Source organism: Siniperca chuatsi, linkage group LG10, assembly GCF_020085105.1.
Source record: "Siniperca chuatsi isolate FFG_IHB_CAS linkage group LG10, ASM2008510v1, whole genome shotgun sequence".
Taxonomy (NCBI): Eukaryota; Metazoa; Chordata; class Actinopteri; order Centrarchiformes; family Sinipercidae; genus Siniperca; species Siniperca chuatsi.
The window spans coordinates 2315407-2331919 of NC_058051.1; the positions used below are offsets into that span (position 1 = coordinate 2315407).

The window sequence follows — 16513 nt, forward strand, 5'->3', positions numbered from 1 at the left end:
TACTTTTCCTGTGAAATGCAGCCTAGTTTCAGGGGATTACAGAATTAGGTTATTGGTGCCTTATGCTGTCAGTGGAGGCTATAACAGCAGAGTATGGAGCTGCATGTAGCACAGGCCCTGAAATGAAGTTGCTTCTGTTTTTTTTTTAGTTACAGTGATAGGAGGAAACCTCTCTATTTATGAAGGGTTGAATAGCCCATGGTGAGGACAGCAGGTGCCGGAGGAGGGAGCGCAATAAACATGTTGGAGGAGCAGCTGGGGCCAAATTGCACCCTCGCCATTCAAAGCCTATCAGAAATCTAAGCAATACAAGCAAAGGTCAGGGTCGGCCAGGCTTTCAATGGAGAGGAGGCATTTAAAATGAAAGCCTGGAAATAATGACTTTCATGCCCTGTGTTAAAAGAGAAATAAATAAAAAATATGAAAATTAATTAAAAAGTAAGCCAAATATGCATACATTCTCCGATGAGCGGAGAGAAAAGCATGACATGCAAAAGTGTTTAGAACATCACAAACTGCTGCCTTAGGCGGAGGACTTTCAGGTGCACAGATCACTGCAGTTAGCATTATGTTTTATAAGCAGCAGTGACACATTTGTGTTGTTTCTCAGATGCTGAGGTCAGGGTGGCCCTCAGGGGAGCTCCTCCAAAAGCTGGTTACCATGGCGCCGCCTTCTCTTCCACACCCCCGCCCCTAAACTCCCATCCCATAACTGATAAGACTGCTCAACCACCTCACAGACGCTCTGTCTCGTTTCTGACAAAATACTGCCCTTTCCTAGTAAACTGTGCTCTGTTTTATTTGACCTTCAGGCTGAGACATGAAAACTCAAATGAGGGTTTTGACAGAATGACTTATCTGAGTTGTATTCTTCTGGTTATCTATACATCACAAATCCATTTTTCACATCTGCCAGATAATCTGGTTACTCAGGTTTTTTTTTAGTCCTGTAACAAAAAGAAACCAGCGAGTAATATGAGACCGTCCCGCTCCACAACTTTTGATTTCTCTGTCTCTTCTGCCTGGCTCACTGTAATCACACTAAGTTGTCTCTAAATCCTGCTTAACAGGACCAGGGGTGTACAGCTGGCCCCGGCCCTGTATGTACACTAATACTGTTACAGACAGTTCACCCTGGTATTTAATCTAACTATGGATTTAGCCCTCTTTGCTCCATTGTCCCAGTACAGTAAGCCGCCTGCCTACAATGGTATTACTCAAGCCTAAACTTTGTTTTCTGGTGAAATGTTTTGGTTTTTTTTGTAACAATTTATAGACTAAATGTGTTGATTTTAGAATTTATTATGTTTTTGTTTTTGTGTGTGCAGAAGAAAACAGGAAAGATTTTCTAAACTTTGCCCTTCAGAAATGCAAGCTTTGATAAAAAAACACAGAATCCTGGCAGTAAAATCCGATGTTTTAATCCATTCATTTTGTATTCATCTTTCTCCCCCCGGCCCCCCTCACTTCTGATTAACCAAACCTCCCTGGTGAACGGCTAATTGTCTCGTACTCCTCCAATTTTCACTGCAAAATAACGAGCTGCGAGTCTTTTAGGTGGGAATGAGCAGCATCTGATCAAAGAATTAGAGGATACATATCCTGAGCAGACAAGGCTCAAATTAGTTTTATGTTTTTTCATCTGCAAAGAAACAGATCAAAGTATAGACAGGTCAATTTAGCCACCTTTTCTGTGATTAATTCCGTGATTTTATAAACCTCAGTCATCAGATATCTCACGCAGGTTCAAAATGTCCAGATGTATTTTCTCTGTCTGTAGCAGGAACAGTGGCTCAGGACTGAACAAAGTGAGCAGGGACGCTGACACATGGCCTGAGGCAGTGTGTCCTAATAGAGCGCTGTGATATATTTGGCATTTACGAAGGGCTCTCAGCTCCTTGGCCCCCAAACTAACAATACAGGACGGATGCTCACTTCACTTAACTTTAAAAGACGGGGAGTAGAAAAAGAGAGAGAAAAAAAGAAATAAGTGAGTTTGCGCTTGTGTGTGTGGAGACAGATAGCTGAGACAGAGAGACAGAGATAGAGATGCAGACGAACAGTACTGCTGTTGTAATCACTTTTTCACTGAGGGGGGAGTGAAAGTTGATAAACAAGCATTTTGCAAAGAGTGCTGGCTGGGCTTTGGCGAGGTTTGCATGTAATGGGAAAAGTAGGGACGGGCGTGGGGTGGGGGTGGGGGGGTGATGGAGGAGGAGGAGGAAGAGGAGGGGGGACGGAGGGTAGGGCTGGTCTGCTTTGGGACCCCTCGGAAACGGACACACAGCCTTTTGTTGTCTCAGCGACTGTTTGCTTTCAGATTGGCATTGCTTTTAGTGTGCACTCTGCATGCACTGTGGGTTCACGCACAGGACAGTATGTGCAGAGAAAGTAACTCTCACTGTATCTTTGAAAGCAACAAGAAGAGAGATGAAAAGGTAGGATAGATAGGAGGAAATTAGATGGACAGATGCATCTTGAGGTCTACAAAGGACAGGGATTTATATTCAAGTTCAAGTGTAAAGAGGTTTATGTTTTATTGCCTCTTAAGCCCACGGCAGGTTTTTTGAAAGAGCTATATCACAGCAATCAGAGATCCATACAGGTTTTTATCAAAATATTTTTCCTTGAACTTCTACTGTATAAATCGTGATTTGTGAATGATTACTCTTCCACAATAATTCTGCTTCAATCTACATTTTTAATAGAGTGGATTCAGCGTGCACTGACCCAAACCTTGGTTTGTGTTATTGACTACTGTCAGTGTTATTTTCTCTAAGATGTTCTTGGAGACAGAAAGATAGCCCATATGGAAGAGGAGACACTAGAAACTCAAGGGCACTTCCTCTTTCAAAACGTTCTGGTGCCTGCTGCAAAGATGCACAATCCACATAAAGGTGAAAGCTAAAGGGTATAGATGTGTATATATATCTGAAAAAGAATCAGATTTCACCATACCAGCTCAGCGGTGCATAAAAAGAGAGAGTGGAGAGGGAGAGAGGGAGCGACAGCCGTTAGTTTTGGAGCCTTACAGCTGAAGTGTTTTAAAGCTACACTAGTTCAGAAAAGTTCAGCCTTGGGCATTCATAGAAAATTCTCCGCACTCTTCCTGAACTTGAAACTGAGGCGAAAAAATGTGACCACCTCGACTGTTAGGACAACTCTTTGTTCTGTATTTAACACCTTCACCATCACCAGCTTCTCTGAAAGTAGGAAGAATGGAAAAGGGATATGTAATAGATTTAGTATGTTTCTCCTGGCCTATCAGGAAGATGAAGTGAAGAGCTATTACCTTGATGAAAAAAAGGGGAAAGAGGAGGAGAAAAACAGAGGCTTGATTTATGTATGATTCATTATTTACTGACCATTCTTCACCCCCTCTCCCCTTGCATGGCCCATCCCCCTATTCGCATATAAGGGCACAGGGGGAAAGCTCGATAAAAATGCGCACATTTGATTGATTCTAATAGCAGACTGACAGGGACCCCAGCTGGGGCACTTAACCATGCCTGTGTGTGTATGTGTGTGTGTGTGTGTGTAAGGCATACACACTGTTCCTTTAGGTAATAAAGGAGTGTCTGCAGTATGCTCGAGTGCCCCAACCTTCCCTCAAAGTAGCACCCCCACCCTTCTTTTATCCAAACCGCTGCCCCATCCATTGGTGCTGATGCTGTTGATTTCATATGACAACTCTCTTTTTTTTTTTCCTTCTCTTTCTTTCTCCCAAAATCTTACACCCCCCTCCTCTTCCCTCTTCCCCCTTCCCTCCCCCTCGTCCGACCTCCTTGTTTCTTCTCTTTTTGGTTTTAGAAAATGAGTTTCGGGGCGAGCTGGTGAACCAGCGGTGGACACGAGGCGAGAGGACCAGCAGCCGCTGTCAGGGCTCCCAGAGACTGCAGAGCCGTCGACCAATCATGGTGAGTGACAAGGCCCTGCAGCCCCTCCCCCTCACCATCCCTCCTCACCACTCACCACACCCCCACACCCCTTCTAACCTGATTCTGCTTCCTGGGCATTTCCCCAATCCCTAACTCAGCGGGGAAAGTAAAAAAGGGTGGAGGCAGAGGGAGGGGGGGATGGAGAAAAGAGGCAGGCTGTGTGTGTGTTGGTGGGAAGGCGAGGGGGGGTTGGTTTGATGGCCACTCTGGACAGAAAAACATGAATCAAACAGCACATCAAATCTCCCACTTGGCCCTGCCCATCCTTTGCCTCAGCCCCGCTCAGCTTAGTTCAGTTTAGTTAAGCTCAGCATGGCACAGCTCAGCATTTTCCCGCTGCTGAGTTCACTTCACTTCACAGGATTTTTTTTTTTTTTACTGAAACACAATTTTAAAAAAGAAACTCAAAAGGATGTCCTTGAGCTGCTCATACTTTTTTTTGTCCATGATATTCCTCCTTATCAGCAGAGTAGAAAAATAGTCTCCCTTCTACCACCTCTTTTCTTCTCTTCTGACCCTCTCTGCAGTCCTACACCTGTCTCTCCGCTTTCTTGTACTTCAGTCTAAAACTTCGGACCCAAATTGTCACCATTTCAAGGTTATTTCTCCATTCTGAAAACAGCTGGGCCTTTTTTTCCCTGTTCGTCACAACTGTGACACTCAACAAAGGGACAGAGGGATTGAGGGGAGATTGAAAGAGAGAGGAGTGGGGGTGGTGAGGTGGGGGGATTGTTTTCCCCTGGGCCCAGTAAAAGTAGTTTTGCTTCCCCCCGATGGCTCGGGTTCATCTGAAGAGATGACTTTTATTGATTTGGTTTGATTTCTGCTGCTGAGGGAGCTGAGGAGAGAGAGGCGTTGGTTTCAAACACTACATCATGTGAAGCGGCCCCCCCCGTCCGTTTGGCCTGGCACTTATGATACCTGTCACACGACCTTCTTGTTATCTTTTTAGACTTGTAGTGAACTGAGATGAACGAAACGGGCCGAGGATCAGAGCCAAAAGGATGTTTAGTTATGAACGCTGAAATCACATCGGGATGACTGTAAATGGCAAACCTCTGAAAGCACACATCCTCACATCTGACCCATTATGCGGTCACGCATGCTCACTCTTTTCGCATATGAAGTGGGGAACACGCTGTCTCCCCTCCTCCCTCCTCGCTACTCCGCCCTGCCTTGTGTGAATTATTAAAGTGAAACTGTGGAAGGGCTCACCTTGCGGTGATCCAACATGGAGGCTCGACAGTGTTGTCCGCCTGTCGAGGGAACTGTGCACCGCGCCTCTAATTGGCAGCTGCTGTCCGCAGGTAATTTTTGGAGATGTCAGTCTTCACCGACAGTTGTGAACGCTCGTCTCTCTCAGCCCCCGCCCCACCTTAACCCCCTTCTTTTCCTCATCTACTCTTGTAAACCTGAAAATGAATAAAAGAGTCATTTATGTGCACCAGGGGACGAAGGGTGACCTTCTCTCTGAAGTCATTGCCCCCAGCCAGCCATTTACATAGAGCTGTCAGAATGCAGAGCAGAGCCGGGGCCCTCCTGCACCGGCCGTTGCACACAAAGAAGGACATAATTGATAATGTACAACACAGCCTGTAGGGATGAGCCGGGTCTTCCTCCTCCTTCTTTTTCTTCTTCCTCTGCTGCTGCTCCACACCACATTTCACACTAGTTAAACCTCAAGACACACACACATATGCGCATGCTGCTGTGGGCACACATGCAGTAGCGGTTCATAGGCACACACGCCCGGACACACTACCTCATTCTCTCATTTTCTTGTCTCTCTCGTTTTATTTCTCTCCCTTTTTCTTCCTGCGTAAGCGGTTGCTGGTGCCGTGTAGGCCCACCTACATCCACCGTTCAAGGAGTCTAATTAAAAGACAACAAGGGCAAGTTTGGAACATACATTAAAAAGGGCCCTTTGAAAGAGATCAGGTGAATGCCTGCCTGGCTGCATCTGGATTCACTCGCTGTGACTTTGTGTTCATACAAATTTAATGAGCTGAAATTGAGAAAAAGGACAGGAAAAAGAGGAGAACTCAGATGCGCTTACCTATTTAAATGTGCGTAACTATGGTTACGCAAACATGAAAGCAATAGAGGCCCTTTTCAGTCCAGGTTTTGATTCATCCAGTGACTATCAATGTAAGGAGGAGGCAAAGGAAGGAGGATGAGAAAGTAGAGGAGTAACAGAATAGTACAGTATATAATCTTTTCATGAGGAGGAATGTGCGCTTTAGTCTCATTCACATGCACACGCATACACACTTCTCTCTCACACACATATATTCATAAACATACCTTCTCCTTCGCTCTCCTTCCCTCCCTTGTTACATTGAGTCATCCAAAGTAATCAGATCTTTTACTAAAGGAAAAGTAGCAATTAGCGTTGAAATAATCAATCGGTTAATCAAGTAGTTGATTGAAAATTAATCGGCAGCTGTTTTGTTAATAGATTCATCACGTCAATCAATTTTCAAGCAAAAATGCCAAATGGGAGTATTTAAAGCTTTTCTTTGTCATATATGATCGTTAACTGGGGTTTGAACTGTTGGTCGGATAAAACTTGAATGTGTCAACTTGGGCTTTGGGAAACTGAGATGGTCATTTAATGACATTTCACAGACAAAACAATGAATCCAGAAAACAATCGGCAGATTAGTCAGTAATGAAAAGAATTGTTAGTTGCAGCCCTAGTAGCAATACCTGAATGTAGAAATACTCCATTAGTAGTAAAAATGTGTTTATGTATTAAAAATGTATTTAGATGAGCTCAAGTAACCCTTCATCATTTATATTATTATTCCAACCACAACTGTTTCATCTTCACTGCTTACTTGCTGACTAGTTTTCACGCATTCTCAACACATGGTGTTACAGCTGACTCTGTGGATTTTTTTATTCGAATTGTAATTTCTGCTTTAGTTTTTTCAAATAAGACGAGCTACTCCACAATCCGTCCACATAAACACAAGCTACTGCAGTAGTACCCCCTGGGGTACTCGAATACTTGTTAGGCAGAAAAACTGTCCTTTATCATTTATCATATTATTTGATTATTATTACACTTACCATAGCAGCATTTTAATGGAGGTGAAGCAAATGTTTACTGCTTCATATGTTGGGCAGTTTAATCTTTACAAACGCATAATATTTTATAAAGTGATCATGAGTTGTGTGCGCAAAATTATAATCTGTAATGTAACTAGAAAGTGTAGTTAAATGTAGTGGAGTGAAAAATACAATTTATCCCTCTGAAATGTAGTGGAGTAGAAGTATGAAGTAGCATAAAATGGAAACAGTCAAGTAAAGTACAAGCACCTCAAAATTTTACAGGACTTATATTCCACCACTGCTCCTTTCACACATGCATACAAACCGGAGCAGTCGAGTGTAAAGAAATGGACTTTGAACAACTGAAGGCATACAAAGGAGAGCACACATACACATTGACAGAAAAGTCTTTACTGCACACTCGCCCGCCCCTCTTCCCTCACAGCGCTGGAGCACAGGAGTCAACTGCTCCCTTCAGGCAGGGCACAACGCTGCTGCTTGTTGCACGACTTCTACATTAGCAGTGCTTGATCAAAAGAGTTGGGGCAAGAGTGGCGAGAGAGAGAGAGAGAGAGAGAGAGAGAGAGAGAGAGAGAGAGAGAGAGGGGGGAGCAGGCCAAGGCGGTGGAGACTCAAACAGGAAGGGATGGGCTTGTGCCTGCACCTGTACCTCCAGCCAAACACTAGACGCTAATGAATGAAGCGCACCCTCCTCGGTGAAAAAAAGGCCTTAACAACAACAACAACAGCGTGCTTCATCTTCCTCTCATCCCTTTTACCCTCCTTCTTTTCATAAGTAGTCTATTAGCAGGAAAGGGGCAATGCCAAATAGAGGGAGGGAGAGGGAAAAAAGAAGAGAAACAGGGCCCCCGTGTTTGAATCTCACTGTGGCGGTGCCAACTTGACTATAGAGAAGCAACAAAGCAGCTAAGTGCCTGGGCAAGGAGAGGGGGGTGTAGGCAACTGGGGGGATAAAGGGGGAGTTTGGAAGGGAGGTGGGGAGTGTACAGGAGGGAGGAAGTGTGAGACAGAAAGAGAGAAAGAGGGGAGACCTGTGATACATAAAAAACAGAGTCCAGTAATCAAAGCTAATGGCTCCATTGTGTCTAAAAAGCATCTGATAGCTTTAGAGTGCACTGAGAGCAGCGCTGAGTGTGGAGAGGTGGTGCTGAGGAGGTGTGGCCGAGGGTCAATATGCATGCGTGTGTGTGTGCGTGTGTGTGTGTGTGTGTGTGTGTGTGTGTGTGTGTGTTCAAGGCAACAGGGTTAACACCTGCTCCTCTGTGGCTTAAAAGCCGAGCCCAGAGTAAGCAGCGGGCACGACACACACACACACACACACTAGTCCTCTTTTTAAAAGGGTTATTATAGTGGCTTTTTAGCGGCCTGTGTTTTTCCTTTATTATTATATTCGGCATAGTTATCATTGTCAGGGCCGTGGCCCCTGTAGGCAGAGGGACTGCCTGTTACCTCTGCACAGCGTACAATCGTGTACCATTCAGGTGCAGGAAATTACAGGGAGAGTGATGGGAGGTGTGTGTTGGGGGTTTGTTTTCCTTCCATACTGAGTAGCCGTTTTTTCTGTCTCTCTTTTGATGAAGTGAGCAGGATGGTAGGATGGTGCTAAGAGAAAACGATGGGTGAGGAGGGATGAGGGAGCGCTGTTTTGAGAGAATTAAAGATACGATCGTCTCTTTGTGTCAGTGTTACCTTTGGTGTGTTACAGTGGGAACATCCTGAGTGAGGGTTATTATAGCAGTTCTTTTGAAGCAGAGAAAGGACAATTAACTGTGGATGTGTGGTGGAATATAGTGAGAGCTTTGAGAAATTACCACTGATGGTCTCTTTTCTCCTCTACACTGTCTTTTCTCTTTCCTCCTTTACTCACTTCACTTTCTCTTCCTCTCTCGCTTTCTCTTTTTCCCAGATGAGTGTAGAGGGTGATGACAAGCGAACTCGCACTCGGTCCAAGGGAATCAGAGGTGAGTGTGTGTCATTTCTCTCCGTCATGTCAGGCCCTGTCTGTTAAAGGTGCTTCCTTGCAACACACACACACACACACACACACATGCACAAACATAAAGTTTAATACACATTCACTCACACTCTGTCACGTGCAAACATCAGTTCTGCTGGTCAGCAGGAGTGTGTGTGTTCATGTATGTGTATATGAGCAATTATGCGTGTTTGTGTGTCTGTGTGCATGCTGGTGTTTATGTATATATAGATGTGTGTGCATATACTGTAAATTAAGTCTCTGTCAGCGTGTTTATATATATGTGCACATGTGAATGTGAATATACTGGGGATGTCAACCAATACATTATTCGAATGTGAACAGCTAACTGAGCAGGTACAGTTTTTCTCTGTCACACACTTTTTGCCACAAACGTCACACCACTTCTTCTCAGATTCACACTCCTTATAACTCCAGATCTTAGCTTGTGATCAGATTCAGACTTTTTCTTCAGAATCAAAGTAATCCAGGTGATTGTGTGAACAGAAACAGCTAGCAGCCAAAGCAGTATGACTTTCCAGGATTCAGATTTACCAAAGTATTAACAAAGAGGCTCCAAGCTAAACACATGGAGGTGTAGATAGTTTTAAGTTCAATATTCAGACATTCTGCAAAGTTCATCCTGAATAATGTTTCATCACTTTTCATCAGATTTGATGGGCAGTGCAGGATGTCGCTTCACTAATGCTGCATGTGTTATTTTTACCTCATGCTCTTTTATTGAAGGCAAGTTAGGGACCGTCTTAAAAGTGGAGGCAAAATTCTCTTTTTTTCTCATAAAAACTTCAAACCAAAATTTTAAAAAATCATGCAATATGGCACAATGAGCTGCTCTGACTTTTATTAAAACCTCCCGTTCTATTTCTACCTGAACATTAACAGTTTTACAGCTTTTATTTAGACTCAGTTTAGACCGGTGGGGTTCCAGTACAAATTATGCTGTATTGTTTGATTAATTTAGGCACCTATTTTATATTTTGTGAGCAGCTAAACTTATAGATATACACATAAGGAGAAAAACAATTTAACACAGTCCCCACCCACTTCTGGTATAATCCAAGTACAGATATTTTTGTGAAATAAAATATGGACATGCATGTGCATATACAGTAAAGAAAGTGCCAGTGTCAGTGTGTGTTTTATGTGTATGCTCATGTCTGAATGTAAATATATACTGAGTGAATTTTGTGTGTGCAGTGTTTGTGTATATATACATATTGATGCGTGTTTGTATGTGTACAAGTGTGTTTGATGTTTGGAAGAGAGACAGCAGAGCAACAGTTCACAGGGCGTTCAGAGCGCAGAAAGGCATCCAGTCATTCCAACTGCATGATGAAAGACGGAGAAACTGAGATGACAGTGTCAACAGTGTGTGTGTTAGAGTGTGTTAGTGTGTGTGTTTTCTCTGCTCTTAGTGTTTCTCGATACCCGGGGTCTTTCTGACATGTGATTAATGCATGTGATATCGGAGCCCAAACTGAATTCTCCAGGATCATATTGTTTTCTCGTTTGCTCCAAATGAAAATAGGATATTTCTCCAAACTCATTCTATCGCTCAACTCCCAATCGATGCCTATAGCCAGCTGAGAGCGATGTGTGTGTGTGTGTGTGTGTTGTTTGTGAGCAGAGCTTGATTTATGTTTTGAAGGCAATTACTATAAGTTGTCCCTGAAAGAAGTGCTGTTTTCTACTGATGAAGGCAGTTTTCCTTTTAATTTCATTTTCCCAATTATGATAACTAAAGTGCAACAATTAATCATGTTTTATTGCTGAAGTCTGCATATAATTGTCACTTTTTCGGAACAGCACGACACAGTTTGGCTGATTTAGGCTTTCTCCTCTGTGTGTATGTTTTGTGTGTGTGTTATTCATACAGTATGTTTGTGCAGGCCAGCACTTGCGCTCCTGTTTGTTTTGTGCCCGCCTTTGTGAAAATGTGTTTGTATGTGTGCATGTTTGTATGTAGATGTGTGTGTGTGTGTGTGTGTTTGTATGTGAGCTCAGGAGTGTGTAGGTGTTTTTTTGCTCCTGATCATGCAGTCAGCAGTGTGTAATCCTCTATGAGGGAGCCTCATGGGATTCATATGCATTTGTGATTTATTGATCTGAGTTTCTTTTAGCAGCGCAGCTTTCTGAGCAGTCGCTCACCTTTGTTCTCCCTCCCTGTGTCTTTCTTCTCCTCCCCCCTCTTTCTCTCCCCCTTTCTCTCAGTTCCTATTGAGCTCGTAGGACAAGAGCTGAGGTAAGGAAACACCTTCATCTTTGTGCAAATCCCTTTCATAAAGTTCTTTTATGTGCACCGCAGAGCACCCCGCACCATAGACTCACTATCAGTGCTTCTTTAGATGACTTTAGTTGTATATATATATATATATATATATATATATATATATATATTAATTTCTTATCATCAGCCCTTCTCAGCTCGTGGTCAGTGCCTCCAATTGGCTGCTATTGATTTTTCACAGCCTTTTGCTATTTCCTGCTATGAACACATACAGTAGATGCAATGAAAGGGGAGTATGATCTTTTTGCAATCCAATCAATACAGTATGAGGAGAGAGGATGGTGAAGGGCCATGATTTCGTTTTTGTCTTGGGTTGTCTTCCTAGTTCTCCTCTTCCCACCTGCGCGGCAGCTTTCAGGGCCTCTCCGGTCATGAAGCCCATTGTCCTCCTTTCTCTCCCTCCTTCTGAATTACTTTTTCATCCTCTCTCATTTTGTCACACATCACCTCCGAGCATTGATCTGTGCTCAGCACTAAAAAAAAAACCCTTTCGGTTTCTGGATTAAGAAGAAAATACGGTAGGGAGGCCAGAGAGCGCCTCATTTAAAATGCAAATGCAGCATTTTTTAATAAGTGAAATTAATAATAAGGATAATTGGAGTAATAAAGGGCAATTGCTGGGGGAAGTTAATGAGAATTGAAATGAGCCGTCCTGAGGGGTCATAGCAACCTGAATCAGAGGAGGGAGACAGAGGGAGACAGAGGGAGACAGAGGGAGAGAGCGAGACCTGATGATGATGATGACTGGTGAGGAGAGCAGGGGAAATTACAGCAGGTCTCGGCTGATCCTTATCGCTCATACTAACAGGATATAGGCCAGGGTTGATGTACGACATACAATATTATGTTCTCCCCGGCTTGATGCCACCTGCATTCATGCATTATGTGTATCTGCCGGACGGATGAGGGGGATACATATCTTTGTGCATGTGCATTTGTGTGACATGTGTGCTCAGTTTGCATGTCTTTGCTTTGTTTTGTTTATCTTAATTTGCTTTGTTTATTGCCTGTGGTTATCATTGCTTCTGCATAGGGACTAAAATGCACCGTGCCTTAATCATATCTCTAACCTCCATCCATCCCATCCAGCTGCCCCACCCCTGGATGCAATGGCTCTGGCCATATCAGTGGGAGATATTCACGACACAGAAGGTAGGGCAGATTAAAAACCCACCGTCTGTCTGTCCTTCTTCTCTGTCTGTCTGTCCTCCTCGTCTTCTCTGCCCCACAGCATCTGCTTTGTGGGGAACTTTTTTTTAAAGGAATAGTTTGACATTATGGGAAATACACTTATTTGCTTCCATGAGTTAGATGAGAAGATCAATACCACTCTCATGTCTGTAGCTAATTATGAAGTTACAGCCAGCAGCCAGTTAGCTTAGCTTAGCATACAAACTGGAATCAGTCTCTGGCTCTGTCCAAAGGTAACAAAATCCACCTACCAGCACCTGCTGTTATATCGCCTCATATGTTATATTTATTTAATCCACACAAAAACCAAAGTGTAAAAAAGTTGTTTTTGCAGGGAGTTTTGTGCTGTACTATTTCTTGGCTGGCCACAGTCCCGGGCATCCCTCACCACGTCACTCACAGTGACAACTAGACTCCAAGAAGTCACTGCTTCCGGCCTAGAAATTGTCCCACACATAACCCCTGGTAAAGATCCTATCGTTCCCTTTTCACACTTTATACAGATTAAACAAATGGGATCTAACATGTTAATTAGAGAGCTTCAGAGGTGCTGGGAGGCTTATTTTGTTACCTTTGGACAGAGCCAGGCTAGCTGTTTCCAGTCTTTATGCTAAAAGGGGCTGCTCAATGTAGCTTCATATTTAACGTGCAAGCATGAGAGTGGTACTGCTCATATATATTCCTTAGTGCAGTGCAGTCCAGATTTAGCTTGATTAAATATGAAAATATCACGGCTGTCATGTAAACAACCTTTTAATATCAAAATGCTGTGATATTAATTATGGATGAGAGCTAATTAATTTAATTCAAGTCAAGACTGAGACCAAAGTAAAGCAGAGTCCTAGTCATAAAAACACTTTAAATATCCTTTAAATGGCAAAATAGATGAATGGCGGTCCACCACCCCCTCACTATACATTCAGATAATCAATACATAGAAGTCAGAGCAGTGGTTCCCAACCCTTTTGGCTTGTGAACCCTTAAAACAAAACAAACTCTACTTGTGACTTGAGTCGCCATTTGTGATCAGTTCAACAAAAGAGTAATTTTTTCCTTTGTTTTACTAGAATAGTTATTAAATTCCCAAATAAGAAAAAAAAACAGTGATTTACAAGAAAAAAGGTTTAAAAAAAAAGCTACATTAAATCTAAAAAAATAAGCATAACTTTGTGTAGCAGAAATATTTTATATTATACATTTTATATATTTTAATATAGTTTTTTCTGCTTTATTCTTCTGTTAATCATCTTGCGACCCCTAATGTTTATCTTGTGCCCCGACCTCCAGGTTGGGGATTACTGAGTTAGACGAGCATTACAGTCCCTTAATTGAAATTCTTTAGTTTCTTGAGCAAAAAATAATAATATTTTCAAGGATACTGAATGACCCTAAAGGCCAAAATCAGATGGAAAGAAAGAGCACATTAATTATAGAATTTTGAATAATCACATGCCGGTCAGAATAGCTGTTTTTGAGATTACACAAAACTCCCAGAGCCTCTAAATCTAAACCCAAGTAATAAAGTTTTCAGTGGACACCAGTGACATGTGATTCCTGCAGGTTTTATTCCAGCTTCATTCTCCCTTCCTCCACTTCTGTGTCGCTCGCCCTCAGAGACCTTGCGAGACTCGGGGCAGCTCACTGGCTTGTGACTCCTCTTTATTGAGGGGCAGATATTAGCTATCTGTTTACATGTGTATTCGTTCAGCAGGCAATTTCAGATGCACTTTGTTTATAGATCGTCCCTCAATCTCCCTCGGCATCTCCCAGGTGAGAGTAAGAGGGAGTTTATTGGATTTCACCCTCTGCTGCCTCGCCCGCCCGCCTCTCCAGACAAGTTGTTCATTAAACGTTCCAGTCAATTGGCTGAGATTGGTTGTGATGTCTGAGTGAGCCAGCATGCCCCCCCTCCCTCCGGCCACATGCGTTGACTCATACTCTGCTGAAATAAACGCTCCATCCTTCTTCATGTCAAAACACACACACACCCTCCATCATGCTGCTTCAAGTCACTCATGGACACGATGAGGTGCATGAGGTTTTATTGGACGTGTTAGAGTGTGTTTGTGATTTCCAGTTACAACCCCCCCATCCATGATCCCTTTCTCTCTGTTCTCTCTTCCCTTTCCCCTTCTCTGTCTTTCTTTCCCTCCGTTAGTGTTCTGGGTTGCCCCATAGCCAGAAAGCGCCGTCTAGAGGAAGCAGAGGCCGAGCAGGAGCAGGAGCAGGAAACAGAGCGGCCTGCCTCCAAGAGGAAGTCCCACCCCCTGAAACTGGCCCTGGACGAGGGCTTCAGCGCAGAAAGCGACGCCAGCAGCGAGGCTGAGGGCGAGGGAGAGAAGGATGGAGAGAAAGCAGGAGAGACCAAGGAGGTGGAGGAGGAGGAAGAGGAGAGGGAGGCAGCTGTAGAGGAGGAGAGAGAGGAGATGACAGACCTGACGCAGGACGGACAGACAAATGGACAGGAGGAGACACAGAAAGGAGGAGGAGGAGGAGGAGAGGATAGAAAAACAGACATATCAGAAGGAGGAGAACACATTTGCAGCTGATGAAGGTAGGCTTTTTCTACGTGAGACAAACAGACAAGCTAATATGAACCACAGTCATCTCGCTCTTCTTCATTGTTGAGGAAAAGTCTACTACATCTAAACTGCAGCTTTTCAGGCAATATTTTATGTCTGTATCATTTTAAAAGAGGGTAATTTAGTAATTTAATTAATTAGTCAATTGACATCAATTTTGATTGAAGTTTATTCAACGAGCAAAAATGCCAAACATACACTGTTTCCAGCTTCTCACATATGAATATTTGCAGCTTTTCTCCATTCTATACCACTGTAAATTGAACTTCTGTGGGTTTCGGGCTGTCAATCAGACAAAACAAGACATTCAAAGTCATCACCTTGGGCTCCTGGTAACAATAAGTGATATTTTCTGACATTTTATTGATTAAATGATGAATTAATTGATCAAAAAAATAATTGAGATTTTAAAGGGGTACTCCAGTGATTTAGTATTGTACTTCCATAAAGTTGAGGAACTCACACGATAAAAAAAGGTCAAAATATCGAAACAGCAGGGAGTGAGATATCCTGACTTTAAATATTTTGTATGGTTCAAGCTCCAAAAATGCTGGATCCTACATTTCCCATAATGCAACTCAATAGCGTCTCTCGTTAGATCCTCTCTGCTTCCTAAATGCCCTCTTCTTTCAGAATCAGAATCAGAAATACTTTATTGATCCTCGATCAAACCTCACTCCTCCAGTTAGTAATGCAGGCTTTCTGTTAAAATTTCAAGTCTTAAGCCCAAGCCAAGATAGCCCCGATGACATCACAACGACATCATCATTTATTCAGACATGCAACAATTTTTAGAGAGTGGTACTCGTGTAAAATCAGTGGAGTGCCCCTTTAATCAGTGACAAACATACACAGTATTTGTAGTTCTTTGATTAATGTTTCTTTCGATTAACAATTAGGATTAAGTTTAATCTGAACCTTTATTGTGTATGACTTTACGTAATCTTTCTCATTTGTAAAACTTTTTGTTGGTGGTATAAAACTTAGAAATGGACGTTGCCTGAGAGTCCTAATCCAGGGCAAGAAAGTCCCAGAGCCACATCAGGGACTTAGGGAGTGTGCAGTAACACAGCCAAGTGGTAGATGTGAAGGCAAAGAAAATAAATGAAGTGAAATGAACTTCTTAGTGAAGTGAAGTGGTTTATGTTAATCCACCTGACAGATAGACAACAAAACAAAAAAGATACAAGAAGTCCCTGTGTGGATCACTAATATTACAGGAGGTGAGTTGCCATGCCTCCTAGCGACCACTAGGGGCACTAGGACTTAGTGAGTGAGTTTCTCTGCCTCGACAAGCTGCTTTACATCTACAGACTCTGTCACAGCAGGTGTTTTTATTTCATTGCGAGTTCACAGGGAATGACTTAGCAGGCAGGAACATGATGCCAGTGATGATAAAGATATTGCTGACAATAGCTTTAGCTCACTGCATGACTCACTT

At 43.0% G+C, this 16513-nt stretch overlaps 1 protein-coding gene across 1 annotated transcript in view; it reads left to right on the forward strand.

Annotated features, from left to right (window-relative positions):
* The window catches only part of myt1b (myelin transcription factor 1b), a 107605-nt gene that overhangs the window by 67003 nt on the left and 24089 nt on the right, over positions 1-16513 (forward strand). The window contains 6 exon segments of the mRNA XM_044211114.1: positions 3811-3917; positions 8923-8977; positions 11224-11254; positions 12389-12451; positions 14649-14957; positions 14959-15044. Coding sequence (XP_044067049.1) covers positions 3811-3917; positions 8923-8977; positions 11224-11254; positions 12389-12451; positions 14649-14957; positions 14959-15044 — 651 coding nt within the window.